Here is a 16,706-nt window from a genome sequence, read left to right on the forward strand (position 1 = left end):
CCACCTTTGTCCGCTAGAGGGCAGCGTCACACTGCAGCATCAGGACACTTCTGATGGAGCAAAAACAGCACGCGCACACTGACATGTAATGTTGTGTTTAATACATACATCAGCAGTCTCTTGATTTAGCCTTATCAATTATTTTCACACTCTGATCCAACAACAGGCAGAACAATTCACTTTAGTAGGACTGTCATGCATAATAAACTGTATCTCCACACAGCCTACTTATGACTACATATGGTCTGATTTCATGCAGGTATGGTGAGATTTGGGAATAGGTCTGGTCGCAGAACAATTTACAGAAAACTCATTTTGGTCTCATTATGTATGCACACCCATGACCCTTTATATCCAACAGACATGTCACCTCGGGGGAACCAACGGAGCACAAACTCTGAGCCCCTCTGGTGCCCTCAGGTGCCATCATCCTTTAAAATGAGTTTTGAGCGATTTCCATTATCTCAATAATTCATAATTTCATAATTGAACGGACAGTGTTTAGTTCAGTATTGCTCCACTAAGAAGTCAGGAAGTCCCAAAAATCCTTTCTTGAAAGCCATTTCTGCAAAGGAGAGCACCTGTAGCACCCCAAACAGGCTCTGATTTTCCTTATGATGGCCTCTCAGTCGTCCTGCCTGTGCTCCTCGAGGTCTTCTTGGGGCTGCAGCCCCTGGAAACAGATGTAGTGAGAGTTGCAGTAGACTGGGGTTTTGTTGGGGCAGGCCTGGACCTGCTCTGGTTTCTGTGAGGTGAATGGATTGGGTCCACTGTCCCTGATGTGCATCTCCAACTCCAACAGGATCTGGAGCGAGTACTTGAGCTCCATTTCGCTGCGGAGACAAAGCGATAGCTCAGGATTCAATTAATCGAGCAAGTTTAGTTTTACTGTCCCCATGAGAGAGTGCGGAGAGATTAAACATCTGTTCACACACTTATTTTAACACCCACATACAGGAAAACAGTTTGAGAGAAATTATAGAGGAGCAGCATCAACGGAAAAGAAAGAGAACATCAATAACTTTGCTATATCATCAAGTTGCAGTCTACGGGGGGAGTTTGCTGGGAGCGCCTGCAGCAGAGGAAATAAATCTTTTCTTCAACTTGGCAGTTGTACAAACAGGAAACTAGTATTTACCACCAGAGGGAGGGAAGTGTGAAGTGTGGAAGGAGTGGTGTGATCTGGGCTGTGGGCAACGATAACTGCATTGAGACTGAGGACTGCGGCGATGAGGTCAGACAGGTGAGGAATCAGGAGACCAAACATGATATGTGGGTGAGCAACAGTAGAAGACAATGCTTTTTCAAACAGGCAGATGGTATATATAAGGAATTAATGACTCCCTCTGGCACAAACTACTTGAAACGTTCACTAGTGCTGTAAAGGGCGAGGGGTGTTATTATCCCCCTTATGAAATGTGTATGTTCCACATGTTACAGTAACGTTGACTTACCTGTACACTGTGAAGAAGGAAGGGATGTTATAATCTCTGAGCAGCAGGAGGGTGGGCAGCCAACCTTCTACCAGACCCTGGTTAGCGTGGAACCCTGTGTTAAAAACACATAGAAACACATGTAAGAGAGACCCTCAAATGAGAGAGAGAAAAATAACAGAGAAGTTGTTTCCTTTTGATCCAAAACAAAACCAAATGTCATCCTGAATGTGCTGAGAAAACACCAGCCAGACCTCCATTCTCCACTCAGGAAGTGGTACAACCATCAGTTTTGTATTTGGAAAACTTGGCTTCAAAGTATTTCTCTGTAGCACATTTATCTGAGCTAAAACAAGGCTGCATATAAGAGTCCAGCCATGCCAGCAGCTCTATGAGGCTGCACTTAAAGCTGAATGCGGATGTCAGAATGCCAACATGCTCATGAGGTATGATGTTTAACATACTAGCCATTTTAGTTCAACATGTTAGCATTAAATGTTTGACTACACGAAGTAGAGTCGAGGCTGATGGGAACGTCATTAGTTATGCAGCTATTATCCATAAATAACAAAGTGATAATGATGGAAAATGGTGAAAAGCCGGACGTCATCCCAAGAAGGGCATGAATGTCTGCACCCAAACCCCATGGCAATCCGTCCAACAGTTTCACCCAAAACCGCATATGTAAACCTTGTGGTGGCACCAGAGAAAACATCACCAAAGTCACAGGGTTACACGTCTGAGCACCATAGATATCTACCAACCAAATGATGGACGGACAAACATTTCTAAAAAAACATCTTTAGGTATTAATTATTAAGGGTCCAACTCAAAACTCAGCTAATCTGCTGCATCAGGACTCTTTTTGATCAGATCTGATTGGACAGTGACCAACAGCACCCAAAGGTAATCAGATTTTTAAATCAAATGTTGCTAAATTCTGATTGGTGCATGGAAGGACGTCACTTTTTTTTTTTTTTTTTTAAACCAACTGAGCCCTGCACACTTTAACCCAGAGAGAAAAGCACGTCTTCAACATGAAGTAACAAACACTGATCTGACTTCCTGTCAATCATAGTAAGAAGCTGATAAAAAGAAAAAGAAAAATGTTTTAATGGCTTTTCATTTAGAATAAGACACTCTTGTAACATACGTGCTTCTCTAAATAAGCCAGCTAAATGACACTGACACGTATTGAGCTTTCTGTCAGTCTTTACAGAGTGACAGAGGTGAAGATCGAACAGATTACACTTGATTAGCCTCCAGCTGGCCACATCTTTCTCTCGTTAGTTAGAATGAATTTCCTCCTGGACGCGTCACTGACACTGTTTTGCAGTCAACCTAATTATCTGTCAATGTGACAAAGTTAATCTTGCCCCTCAATTAAAAACTTGAGCAGGACTGGAGAAAGCTTGTTCTAACTTAACTCGCACCACGCCGGCTAAAAATATATGACAATTCAGTGCTGCAGTCTGGCTGTATCTATGCTGGGTTGGGCATATAATCCTGCAGCATATTAACTGACAGATGTCACTTTTTTTTCTGAGCAGCAGGGCTGTGTGACGAATAGCTCGACCTTCAACCGGATGATTTAGGTGAACGCCACCACGGCAGCACATTCTGTAAATCCATCCAGTTTAGGTGTCCTGAGATGAAACCAGGAGGGCACCAAACAGAGAATCTCCCTTCGCTGATCGATAAAGTCTCACATGATTAGTTTGTCCAGGATGGAACCACAGATTTTAATCAGCATCTAGGAAAAACTGTGCATGTGCAAAAAAAAAAAAAAAGTGAATGCAAGCTATGAATTCATTAAAGCTTCAGCTGTTCTGTGCATACTGGTGTGCGCGCTGGTTGTTAGGATGTTGGGGGGCTCGGAGCGTGCCACACAGGCAGAGAATTGTAAGGCGCATGATGCTGGCACACAGATGGTATCATGTTATCCACCGCCTGCCGCGTCGTTCCAGGGAACTCAAACTGCAGAAAGGGAGGATTCTGACTTGAATAATGCAAGTCATGATACCAACATCCCTGAGGTTACACCTCTCATCATGATAAAACATTTATCAGGGAGTAAGCGTTTAAGTGTTTGGACCTTCAGCAGATAAGGTGACAGAGGGACGCACAGTCAGTGTGGTGGTTAATGACGGCAATAACTGCCTGGCTGCAGTGCAAATGTTGGCAATATGTTGCTGTTAATGTTAATAGACTTGATTTGTTCCCTGGTATGAAAAAATAAGTTTTTGAATGATGAAAATTGAATTAATTTTTTATGGATAACAGACATTAATGTGGATGTTTGTGTTTGTGTTTCTGAGGTGTCTGTTTTCACTGGTCTATCTTTGTATGGATGACGTTACTGAACCTGCATCCATTTTCTTTGTGAGCGCTGACAGTTGACATCCCCCTCCCCCTCCCCCTCTTATCCTCTAAGGTCAATGGCTGTTTGTTTGTTTTTTTTACTGCTTTCTAGTAGTGTTTTCCTCCCTCATTCTCTTTCCTTATGTCACTCTCTCTCACATACACAACACACACACCTTCCTTTCTATTCCTTTGGTCATGCTGCCTGCCCTCCTATCACTTACACAGTGTCATAATGCAGTGCTCTGCCTGCTTTGCGGTATGAAATGCAGACAAGCACTCAGGCAGTTTACTCGCAGGATGACTGATTCCTGTATATTTAGCTCCATTGGAGCCTGCAGTGATAACTGAGCTGGGTTTATGGGTGCGGTTGGGTCGGGGCTTTGCTGCTGCTTTGCGGGTTAAAGGGAGCTGCTTCAGTGCAAGAGATTAGGAGGTGGAGGGTTAAAGTGCCACTTTAATGAGGTGGTTGTCTGTGAGAGTGGACGGGAGATGCCAATCAAATGTTTGCCATGAAGTGGAGGAAACGTGAAACGGAGGAAATGCATTCCAAAAGGGTAACCTGGGTCCGTAATTCGGAGATAAAGGTTTTAATAGGTCAGAACATTGTGTCTCCTCAGACTGAGAATGCGGACAGGGATGGCTGCACATGACTGGGGCTGCGATGTTTGTCCGAGTGAAACTGGGGGGAACTGAGACTCCCATTTCAAAAGGGCAGCTTACCGACATTATGCTGAGTCCAGCAATCAGAAGCCAAAGTCTTTCCCAGCTGCTCCCATTAATCACCCAAATCCCCAATAAAAGCCTGGCGCTAATGAATAGGCCAGATCTAGTGAGTTACACATCTCCTACTTGCCCTGTTCTCTGAAAGAGGTAATTGTAAAATCAGCATAAAAGGGAGTCACTGGTTCTCCGAGACAGCTGACCACTTAAGCTGAGCAGTTTCTATTTTTAGCCGCAGCAACCATTTTGGTCCTTACTGGCTGATTTAAAAGCATTTTCAGGTGAAAGTCTCCCTGCAACCAGACTTGTCTCAAGAATTTAGTGGTCGTACAGTCAACATCTTTTCATTTGTTCATGTCTGATGGGATGTTGTGTGTACATACCAGGATGAAATCCAACCACCAAATCTGGCTTGGCTGCTTCCTCTTTCTCCACCACGTCCTCCCAGAACTGGTGGTAGAGGCCCTTGTGGGCGCTGATGTAGACCTTGTGCTTGGGGCCAAGCGCCCGGAGAGGAGGCCTCACGATGGGGCCGTCCACCACCTCTGGTCCCACCATGACTATCTCTATGCCCTGGTGTCCAGGGTACATGTGGTTCAGCTCATCATAGTCAGTCAGCCTGGCTGTCATGGTCTCATTGTGGGATGCCCCTGCTAAGTGAATAGTGAGCGGTTTAGCGTACGGGTCTAAGCCATAGCGTTGAATGGCCATCCCGACTGTGAGAACCCGAGAGAGGAACTCGCTCTGAATCCGCCACAAAGACTGTTGCAGGTCAGAATCATCCGGCACTGGCCTGCTGGTGTTCTTCCATAGGGTCGCCATGTTGGCACCAGACAAGATGGCGTGGAGACACGGCGTGAGGTCCCCCTGCATGGGGAGCCAGTCGTCCCAGTTCTTCACCTCAGCAGCTGACTTGGACCACTTCTCCGTGGGGAACGGGAGGTCTCCTGTGTGTGTGGCGGAACATTTATTTATTGATGCATTTAAGTGACAAAACTGAGCACAGATCAGTGTAAACCCTGCTCGTCACATTTACATGATGTCTGAAAATCAATCAGTGAGATTCAAAAGCTGAGGAACTTTAATCACAATTTCAAAAATGCACCAGTTTTGCGCTGCGACTTCAGTCAGTTTTTGTCTCTCGGGCATTTCATTTCTGCAGCTCAGCTTTAAAATACGCCATCTCATTAAAGTGATTTCTCTGTTTTGTGAACTCAAACAGCTACTGAGGCATTTTAATTTCAGCTGTGCCACTTTTTCATTTCTCACCAGTGAACATCAGCCACTCCACTAGTCTGTCAATGGCAACCAGACGCAGCAACTTGCAGACCTTTTTATGCTGAGGCCAGTCCTTTATCTGACAGTCCTTGGTGCAGTAGTACACATTCAAGCACCTATGGGAGAAAGATGGGGGGGGGGGGGGGGGGAGAAACCATGTTTGTGATTAAACTACCACTTAACTCTTCGAGCACTGGATGGAAACCAAAGTCCTGCTATCGATTACCCAATCAGCTGCGGGTCATCAGAAAAGCCTTGCATCAGTTGTAACGAATATCTAGAAAACCTCTTTATTATTAGACCATCAGCTAGAGTGTCTTGTTTGTGCCAGGACAGAAATAGCATCTTACAGTCATATAGAACCGGTCTCTATACGGGACCCTCTCAGTCAGAAGCATGACACTGAAGATGAATTCTGTCCTGTTTTAGACGACAGCTGACAAAAACAGCCGCGGTAGGTAGAAGGTGGAATTCATTACCGGTTATACAACCTCTTTGTATGGATGTGGGCTTTTGTGTTGTCGCACAGTTTAGGTGGTGAGATAATGCGTCGGATTAGAGGTCTGACAGCCAGCGCCAGTTGGTGCTTTTGGGAGACTGTATTACTTTACTTTGCAATCATTTGCAGCCTCAGAGGCGCCGGCATTTACATAAAATCATTTATCAGCCAACGTGTTCTGTCACAGCACACTTTAGCCCAAGTAATCCTCCAAGAGAGGCTCACAAGTGGACAAAGTGAGACAGAACAAGGTGAAAAAACACGAGCGCCCTTGAGAGGTAAAGTGCAACACTTCTGCGGGCACCTCAGAAGCCTTGAGACTAATAAACAGATGAACTCAAATCAGAGTGAGAATGAAAAAGGTGACAGAATGTCAGAAGCAGGTAATGTTTTTTTTTTTTTTAGTACTTGTGGTTACTGTCGGATGTCACATTTCTTGAGGGTTTTACTTTTCAGTTGGTCTGTTTTGTGTCTGCCTAAATGTCTGCTTGCTGCTGGTAACTTCCCTGAGAGAGGCTGTGGCAGCTGAGAATTTCAAGGGAAAGCACATTCTAGTGTGTGTGAATCAGAGAGAGAGAGAGAGAGAGAGAGAGAGAGAGAAGGATAGATAGAAAGCAGAGATCCAGGAGGAAAACAACGAGGCTCTCGCGAATATGCAGCATACACCTTGTCCTTGCTCTCAATATACGCCTTGAAATACACTCTGTGATGTTGTGACATTTTGAGCTGCTTTAAGCTGCTCTTAATAAGCTGCAGAGTTGCAGAGAGGCGAATCACAGTCAGGGTACTTAGCTATATTTGCCACTGGCTGGTGTCCACACCTTGGTGGCCTATCATCCTGCTGCCAATACAACAGCAACTGGTAATGCTTCACACATGACAGCTATTGAACAGCAATGTCAACACAATGTCCTGACCGGGTGCTAATGGAGCTGAGTGGAGAACGGCGGAGGTCTCAGTCGCCTAAAATATTCCGATTGTCATCGTTTATTAATGTTTATCAGAGTTCATGCTAGAATATCACACCTACTGAAGTGAGCGCAGCAGCGATCTCTGCAGTCACTCTCCAGCATCACCCTTCAGCTGAGGCTTTGCAACTCACTTCACACAGCGCTTCAGCGTCTGTCCCTCGGTGAGGTGCTCTGGGAGTTTGTTGCAGCTGGTGCAGAACTTGAAGGTCTCCTCCATCTTCTGGAACAACTCCTTGTAGTTGCGGAAGGAGATTCCTTTAGACTTTCCCCCAACAGCAGCCCTTGTTAGAATCAGACACTTCATTTGGCCGAGCACGACACACGTTCAAGAATTTGGCGGAATGTGAGACGCTGAAGTGACATACAGGGGAAGCTGTGCATGGGACGTATATGAAGACATGACGTGTGGCTGTATGAAAAGCCAACCAATCATTGATGATACATACACTACTCACAAAAAGTTAGGGATATTTGGCTTTCAGGTGAAATTTCAGGATGAACCTAAAATGCATTCTAACCTTTCCAGGTGAACTTAATGTGACCTTCTCTAAACTTTTGAATGCACATGTCCAACTGTTCAGTGTCTCAGTACTTTTTGCACAAGTTGCTGTTCTCTAACAAGAAGCTTAACAGCAACATTCACAACAGGTTTGATCCATGAATCCACCAATACATTTCCTGCTTCCTGCCTCCTCATCCTGCTGTTCACATTCTGACATCATGAGACCAAGACGACACCTAACAGTTGATCAGCAGCACCTCAACACTGGAGGCTTCAAACAGGAAGTCCTCAGACGGAGGTGTTCACTGAGCTCAGAGGGTCACAGAGTGTCATCAGCAGGTTGTAACAGTGATACAGAGACTGGAAGAGTCACAGAAAGGAGAGGAGTGGACGTCCTTTGGCCACATCCCAATTTATTGAGACACCGAAAATGTTTTGTTGTGGTATACCTACCACTGTTGTTAGATTTTCTTTCAATAAATTGTTTAAGATGAATAAAATTACCATTGCATGCTTCTACTCAAATGCCCTACTTTCATGATATAATATCACTGTAGCATTAACTTTTTACATTTTCCATAAATTTCACCTGAAAGTCGAATATCCCTAACTTTTTGTGAGTGGTGTGTATATGTCACATAAACTAATTAAAGTCTGCAGGGTGTGAAAATCAAACTGGGCTTACATCACAACAGATTTAACTGGCTGGTCTGAGTTAGTATCAGTAGTTTTTACCTGTATTCTCCGTAGTCCTTCATGTTGAGCTTGTCGAGAATCACCTTAGAGAGCCCAGGAACATTGGAGTCCAGAGAGTAAAAGCCAGACTGGTCAGAAAAGACGCTATCAGTCCCTGGAGCGTAGGACTGTGGGAGCGCTGGGATCTGGGATGCCATGTTGCGGCCTTCGGTTTCCCCTTGGAGTGAAATAAAGCATTAGATAAACAAAATAAACGATAAACTTAAATGAGACCCTATGTACACCAGTGATGTACAGGCATACTTCAGGACACTGTGACGTCACTTGTTGGGTGCACACACCCAAAAACACCCACGTTGGCGACGCTGTGTACAATCACACACTCCTCGTTGATTACTTTGTAGCACAAATGCCATTTTTTCATAGTCTACCTCGTGCTCGTCACATCAGAAGATAAATCAGTCACAGTTGTATGCCGTGCAGTGTTTTAGTGTCTCTTAAGCCTTTGAACTCAAGGATATATCACTCAAAGGGGACCTGGATTGAATTTCATTGCAACAACACTACCTGAATCAACAGGCACCCATCAACGTGGCCACCCTTGACATTCTAACACATCAAATTCATTAGTGCATCTGTGTGTGCTGTGTGCAGGTACAGTGGGATGAGAGGGACAGGGACACTCACACAGGGCCACACTGAGGAATGAGAAGAAGCAGGGCTGGATATGTGAACTTTAAAGGAAGGACACAGTCTCGAGCCACGCTGAGGATTTACTATCCGCCCTGACAGCCAAGTAACACACTACAGCGACACAGCAAAGATTTTCATCGCTATGACTCCACGCTCCAGGCAGGGCTTCAAATGCGGCTCTTGATAATACATCACTGCTGCCAGGATCCACAAAAGCTATTTCAGAACCAATGATAACATTGTAAAGTTATACGCAAACTACGCTTCTGCAGACGTCCAAGTGTGGCTTTTTTTTTTTTTAAGGATGTGAGCTTTTCACCAAGAAACAGTGAAACAGGGATCGTCTTAATCTCACGGCTGACATGGATATCTTTTCTCAACATAGATAAAAAAAAATGGTATGATACACACTACAGGCTAAAGCCCAGGATTGCCTTTGCGCTCTAAAACACACACTCCCTCTCTCTCTCTCACACACACACACACACACACACACACACACACACACACACACACACACACACACACACACACACACACACACACACACACACACACACACACACACACACAAGACTCCTGATGGCCCAGATGACAGAAACGTTCACGACAAGAGGATCATCCATCTCTCAGACAAGTGGAGGCTTTACTAGGCATCATGCCACACCTTGACAGAAATCCTTCAGCCCCGCCTACTTGCATGTCACATGATTTATTTGCTTGGCATGATATGGTGGAATACAAGAAGGGAGAGAAATGTGATCATCTGGTGGTGGCACACACACATCACTGTGGCTCAGATACCTCCTTCAGTCTTTCTTTAGCTTTTACAGGAGCACTAGTTGTTAAAGATCATGTATGTCTGCAACCTTTTTTTTTCCTCCGCCTGTTTATGATTAAAAATCTACCTGGCTCTGAGACACAGCACTTAATCTGGCCTTGAAAACTCCACGTAGCTTGCAGCAATGAAAACTCTATTCTTCGCCTGATAAATGCACAGTAAATGCTTTACTTTATCACACCGAGGCTGTTTTGTACTCACAATTTTGCTCATTTCACATGAAAACAACTTTTCCTCTACTTCAAGGAACTCTGTATCTCTTCAATTTCATACTAAGTGTTGCTGGGGAATGATTTAGCCTTATCATGTCTGCAGACCAAATTGAAAGGCCTATATCTAATTAGTTCCGTCATATCTACAGAGCACCAGGGAGGCATGGGGTTAGGAATGAACCGATTTCCCATGAGAGGGCAGGTTTCTGCTTTTCTCTTCTCACATATCTGACTGTGACTCTGTGAAGTTTTTAACATGCAAAGTCCTTCCGCTGACTATCTGGCCACGGCATTATCACATTTTCAGCCTGCCTTGCCATAGACTCTGGACTAAGAAGGAGATGACATGGAGACACGGACAGATATTTTAGCAGTCGTACCTTTGGTTCCAGACGAGCACAGCACCTTCTAGATGATCTTGAGTTTTCCTGGTTCTCAGCGCAGGATAGAAGAAAATGATTGACAGCTCCTTATGCTGGATATCACCACGTCATGCAACCTCCACAGTCTGAGGTCTGTGAAACCACCACAGAGATAGAGTTAGTGTAGAGTAAGCAAATAGGCTGGTGGGAGGGTTGGACTGCCCCTGGCATCTGAGGTTGAGGGGGTGGGGGACTATGGAGTGGTTGAGAGGGAGCTGGGAGCAGGCTGGGGAGAAAAGCTTTGCCTTGGAGGAAGATGAAGGCTGAAGAAAAGGGGGCAGAAGTAAGAGGTTTGGGAGATGGTGTGGAGGCTAAAACAGGGACACAAACACTGCTAGAAGATACCAGAGAGATTAAAAAAAAATATATTCTGCAAAAACAAACACACTCAGTCTGCTGGGAAGAGGAGTTTCGGAGATGAGAGGAGGCACTTCACAGGCCAGGAGATGAAGAGCAAAGAGGAATCAATGATAACAAACACATCAGAAAATGGATTTCCGGAATCAATAATAGAGCAGTAAACAAGGGTGTGCGTAAGTGAACATTTCTGATATGTAAATACATTATCCTTTCATCAGACAGTGATTTTCTACTTGAATATTTGCAGGTTGGAAGCTTTTGCTTCCTCTTATTATTCATTATGTACAAGAACAGAGAAAAATATTTATTTCTGCTCCAGCAGTTCATAATTCTGTGTACTTGTCAGGTTGTCTCAAAGACTAAGAAAGCCTCTTTGTTACTGTATAATAAATGGAAATCTGTTGAGGAAACATCCCGTTCATAATAATGACAAATGTTGCTTTTTAATTTAAAAAAATTTATTTGGTCCATCGGAACCTGAGATTGAAAATTAAACATACATATTTGTACACATATACTCATACACCCCCCAAGAAAAGATCAATAAAATATATCACATTCATCAGAGTTCCATGTTTTTCAGCATTATGTATCATTTTTTTGTTTCTACTATCATAATTTCTTTTTTTTTTTTTACAAGTTTAAAAGGGTCATTATTTTTTATTTTTTATCTTTCATGTGGCTAAAGTTTGCAGTCTGTACAATTTACAGGGAGGGAACCAGACATAGGAGAGGAGAGAAAAGGCGTTTGCGTTGGCTGGTCTGTGAGGGACCAGCTTTTCTCAGGCTGCAGCCTCTTCAGCAGCAGGGGGCGCCCACGATGCACAGAAGAGTCACCGCCACGACTTCACAGAAGAGGAGGAGGTTCACAGGACAACAGCAAGAGCCAAAATGACAATTATGACGAAAAAAAACAAACAAAACACAAACATAGTATAAAACAAAAAAATCAATCTCATGTAAATGTAAAGTGATCCAGCAGTGACACTGAATTTTGAGGTGCCTTGTCATTGCAGGTGTTTCAGTGCAGGTTCATTTCTTGTCAAGCTAATCCCTCTGAGCTCAAACTAAAGCCGTAAATCATCACATTCCTTTATCTGTCATTCATCAGTTCAGTATTCGACAATATTAATTAGACGACAGGCCTGCAAATCACTTACACAAATAAATTAGACACTAAGTTCACAGCTACTTGGCTGTGACCACGCGCACACTCACACAGACATCTGAAAGTGGTCATTACACATTATGTTTCTTTGGAGCGCATATTTACAGTTACTTCAGCTTCAGGTTTCATCAAAGAAACATCATCTCATGTGGGAACACAAATGTTTAGGTTCAAAGTAAATGTTTTTTTTCCCCCAAACCAAACAACATGTTATGAGTGCTTGAGGGATTTTACTTTTCAGTTTTCAAGTTTTTCCCCATTTCACTACATAATAGAAGACATCAGCTATGACTCGTAAAAAAAAAAGGCTCCCACTCCTTCCTATTTCTATAGTACTGCCGTAGTCTCCGATAAAACATCTATGTTGCCATGGTGAGGACTGAAAGATCCTAAGTGAAACATGAGTAATGGCTTTGACATTGGACAAATTGGAAAGAATAAGTAGGCGGGGCCCTAAAAGAGGACCTACGTTAAACAGCTGTAGGCAACCCATCTTTTGAAACAAGGCAGCCCAAACTGCGAGGGAACTGAAATATTTTCTGTGTCACAACCTATCTCAGGGGTCCCCTCTCGCTCTTGTTATGTGTGCACGCAGTCTGACAAAATGATAATTTGTTATTACGCGAGGACACCGTGCTGTTGCTAAATGTGCTGTCGGTGTATTCTTGTGGGAGGATGGCCCAGATGCTCGCGCTGCACCCAAGCAGACAAAAATGGTCCCTGACCTCCCAGAGTAAACTCGGCAGCTCGTCATAAGAGCTCCCCTATGGCAAACCGACCGCTCAAACGGCCACTAGCTCCTGTTGTACTCTGTAAGTACGCTTAAATGTAAATCGACACGCCGTCGAACTGTTGAAGTATGAGAAACAGACAAATAAATACTCACTGACCTTCAGTACCAAAAGATCAGACACACGTTTTGGGGTGTCATGATCCAAGAGTGCAAGACGTGGCATTAATTCGCCCTAGAGAAGGGAGTCGCTCCCCAAGTGTGAATTAATGTATAAAGATATAAACTGACTGCTGAACTGGATGAGAGAAGCCAGCGTGCCTGAGGGGTAAACTGCAAAGCCGGTCATGTGATGACCCCCCTGCAGCATTTAGACCCCAAACTGACGCTCGGTGAAAATGAATGAAAGTAAGAGAAGTGAAAAAAAAAGGAGGTACAGTGGTTGTTTCTCTGTAGGGAAAAGGGAAAACTGTATGTTAGTCTATCAAAGCACTGGGGGGGGGGGTTGGTTGGTCCTGAGCTAGAGAGAGAGCGCTAGACAGCACTGTGGTGACGATGAGAGAGCGCAGACAGACAGTACTGTGTGAATGATGGCTTTTTGTATGACCTCAAGAAACACAAATACGGATAAGACAGGAACAAGAGTCGCATACAAAACAAGTAAGACCGATGGGTGTGTTGTCAAATAAAAAACATATATGACTATGGGTAAAACTAGACGTTGGGTTTGGCTCATTAAGTACCGTGCTGAGGGCTGGGGGAAATGAACGCCCTCTGAAGTCTCCTGCTTCCGTAGCTGTCCTTAGGGACGACATAGGGGTAAGTGTCTGATCACTGCGGGTCATTGGCTCATAGGTTGTGGGCCGGCAAATGGCTCAGTAGTTACGGCACTCCACCCTGACTTCTGTGAGGCTCACTGAAAGCAGGGTCATCTCCAAGCATATGAAACTCGGGGATGACATCTGTTCCGCGTACAGCGCTTGTACCAAAAAAAAACGTCCAGAATTTTAAGTAGTCTGAACTGGATCCTGGTAGGTGCCTTGGTGGAAAATTGTTTTGTGATTAAGTCCCAGTCACTCCATGTGGCCTGCTTCCCTCATTTCATCCTGGCATGGCACATCCACTTGGCAAGGGCGAGAGCACATGTGGGCTGGATGAAAACTTTAGCATCTATGATGCATCACTAGGACAGCACATAAAATGCTGCCCGTTTATGCTTTACATTCAGGTGTGTGTTCACCCTAAAAGACACACATCTCTCTCTCTCTCTCTCTCTGTTTTAGGGCTGCACACTCCGCTCGCCCTCCCTTGCCTGGTTTTCCAGTGGTCTGACAGTTTATTGGATTACAGTTTGTGTGTATGTGCGAAGGTGGGCGGTGGTCATAGTGGTCTGGGCCGGTGCAGGCCATCGATGTCCGGAGTGAGCTGGGGGCTGTGGGTGGCCTTGGTGGGGGTCCAGTCTCCGAGAGAGGCCTGGGCTGCCTTGCGGTGAGCCAGGCGGTGAGTGATGGAGAAGCCGGCGTTTCCTTCCAGCTGCGAAAGCACCACCAACACCTGCCTGCAGGGGGAGACAGAGAGCATTGAAAAGAAAACATGGAGAGGTGAGAGACTCGGTCAGTTTAAAGCCTTTCCAGCTTTAGTTAAGGCAGATACAGCACACGATGACAATCCCACAAATATGGTATTTTTCTGTTGAGTAATGTAGCGAAGTAAAGGGCTGTATGAAAAGTTTTGGGTAGAGAAGGGAGGCTGAATATTTAATTCATATAAAAGCCTTTTCTCCTCCATAATAATTTCCATACAGTCTCTAGGTATGGCACTGATCTTGGAATCGTTTATTAGTTAGTCAGCCCAGTTATAGCTGGAATTGGAGGAAGACAAGCTGATTAGTCAGCGCTCTGGAGCAGCTTGTTTTTCCGATTCAGTCCATTTTGAGAACATGACAACAGGAAATGAGAAAAATAAAAACATGCTTCCTTTCACTGGGTTATTCCCACTGCCATTATCTTAAGGATATCCGAGTGCACTCCAGTGAGATTTAGATCTTGTCGTGAATATCATTATCTACCTGCTAAATGCTTTCATCTATGAACGGATTGTGTACCAGCAAGTGAATCAGAAAATTAGACAGTGATATCACAGGCCTGAGTGTTCCGGTCAACTGACGTGATATTCAGGTTAGATGAGAGAAAATGACATTAAAAGACAGGATCCTCACGCATGGTGACTTTTTACAGTTTCCCATTATCTGGGACAAAACTTTGAGGGGATAAGGTCGTAAATTTACATCATTGTGTGTTGTAATGTCTCTCTATGACTGAAACATTCATACAGTAGGTGTCCAAAGGACCTAAATTTAGAGAAAACCTAATGAAGTATGAAAAGCTCCAATGTGCTGGATTTCACAGGTGTGTATGAGCGGACAGTATTTTTCAGGTCTTTAAAGCATTGGCTTTAATGGGTGGAGGAAAAGGGGGGACCGACAGAAAATAAAAGCAGTTATAATTGTGCTGAGACCAGCCTAAAGTAGATTATTAAGAAATATAGAGCGCTAATCCTCTGGGATCACTGTGTTTATATAAGTGTGTACAGATATAATCGTCTAAATGGGTGGATGTTTGCTGCACCTGTACCAAATGTTCCCAGAGCATTTAATCTCCTCACTTGTTATCTATTCAGGTTGTTCTTCCCAGGTAAAATATAGCCTCATGAAAAAAAAAGGACTTTCTGAGGTGTGTCTATGTGAATGGGAGAGGGGGGGACGAGGCCTATGTGTGTACCTGTGCAAAGGCGGTACGCTGTCGATGGTCTTGAGGCTGCCACGCGTGGACACCACATTGAAGCTGTCAGTGCAGTCACAGGAGACGTGGAGGTAGTATTTAGGGTGGCGGTTCTCCACCACCACGATGAGCCCCGCCCAGCCGTGGGTCAGGTAGTAGCACGTCATGCCCTCGCGGCCCTGAGAGCACACACAAGTGGACACAGGTATTAAAGCAGAGAAGATATTCTGGCACGCACAAGTCCTGCAGCCAAGTCTGACACACTATAGGCAGTATAATGTATCTCGACTGTATTGAGTTCTGGTCTATTGAGGCGTCTCTCTGCAGAGAAACTGGGAGGTTTGCCTGTATGTCTCTTAAAACGACGGTGCAAGAAAAGAGAGGCCTTGCACTTTTGATGTACTGACACCAAGAAGTGACACTAGTGTTTCAGATGGCTGAAAGATATTCAGCTGTTGAACTAGAAAGTAGCTACAATGAAAAGGTACATCACCAGTAGTATCTCTTAATAGTGCTACAGTGCTTTTAAGACTGCATTCCTCATTCACAATAACAAATCTCTCTGGCGCTTAAACGACTTTCATCTCTCATATGCAGCCGCTGCTGATCTCTCTTCTGGGGCTGTAATTGTACTAAAGTGAGTACAAGTGCAGCTAAACCACCTAAGATTCTGTGTCATTTCAAGTCTAATTGCCCAGTGAAAGCATCCAGAGGTCCACTGTACCTAAAATATATCACTCAGCAACACATACACGTGCTAGTATATACAAAACTCTTGTTTCACAACTCAGGACTGCTCAAATTATTTATTAGCAGCCCCTATAACTATATTGTTCAAACACTACCTTTCCTGTAGTGCCTGCCGTGCACTCGTGGGTGCTTGGCCCACGTACCCCAAGTGGCGAATTCCTGGAGAGCTGAGCTGAGCAAAGATGATCTCAAGTGTTTAAAAAGCTCTGTCACCCTCTAAAATATCAGCCAATGTGACAGCACTTTCAGCAAAGCGCTGCTCAGGAGAGCCAGAATAATACGTTTCC

At 44.4% G+C, this 16,706-nt stretch overlaps 2 protein-coding genes across 2 annotated transcripts in view; both read right to left on the reverse strand.

Annotated features, from left to right (window-relative positions):
• Positions 1-106: 106 nt before the first annotated feature.
• LOC139220308 (putative protein MSS51 homolog, mitochondrial) lies at positions 107-10,711 on the reverse strand. The gene is made up of 7 exons (XM_070852387.1): positions 10,590-10,711; positions 8,503-8,680; positions 7,397-7,546; positions 5,787-5,911; positions 4,901-5,464; positions 1,455-1,548; positions 107-833 (listed from the first exon to the last, which is right to left on the reverse strand). The coding sequence occupies exons 2-7, from the start codon at positions 8,658-8,660 to the stop codon at positions 626-628; spliced, it is 1,299 nt and encodes a 432-aa protein (XP_070708488.1). The 5' UTR covers positions 8,661-8,680; positions 10,590-10,711; the 3' UTR covers positions 107-625.
• A 720-nt stretch (positions 10,712-11,431) lies between these two features.
• The window catches only part of capn15 (calpain 15), a 37,381-nt gene continuing 32,106 nt past the window's right edge, over positions 11,432-16,706 (reverse strand). Inside the window, exons 11-12 of the mRNA XM_070851869.1 lie at positions 15,670-15,848; positions 11,432-14,447 (exon numbers count right to left, since the gene is read on the reverse strand). Coding sequence (XP_070707970.1) covers positions 14,270-14,447; positions 15,670-15,848 — 357 coding nt within the window. The 3' untranslated portion in view covers positions 11,432-14,269. The remainder of the gene's footprint in view (positions 14,448-15,669; positions 15,849-16,706) is intronic.

Source organism: Pempheris klunzingeri, chromosome 20 (genome assembly GCF_042242105.1).
Source record: "Pempheris klunzingeri isolate RE-2024b chromosome 20, fPemKlu1.hap1, whole genome shotgun sequence".
NCBI lineage: Eukaryota > Metazoa > Chordata > Actinopteri > Acropomatiformes > Pempheridae > Pempheris > Pempheris klunzingeri.

Excerpts from the sequence above, each read along its gene's own strand:
- LOC139220308 (XM_070852387.1), bottom strand. The coding sequence starts at position 8,660 with ATGGCATCCCAGATCCCAGCGCTCCCACAGTCCTACGCTCCAGGGACT. Across the intron at positions 5,912-7,396 it reads ACGCTGAAGCGCTGTGTGAA|GTGCTTGAATGTGTACTACT; the intron begins GTGAGTTGCAAA and ends TTTCTCCCATAG. Across the intron at positions 5,465-5,786 it reads GGAGTGGCTGATGTTCACTG|GAGACCTCCCGTTCCCCACG; the intron begins GTGAGAAATGAA and ends CCACACACACAG.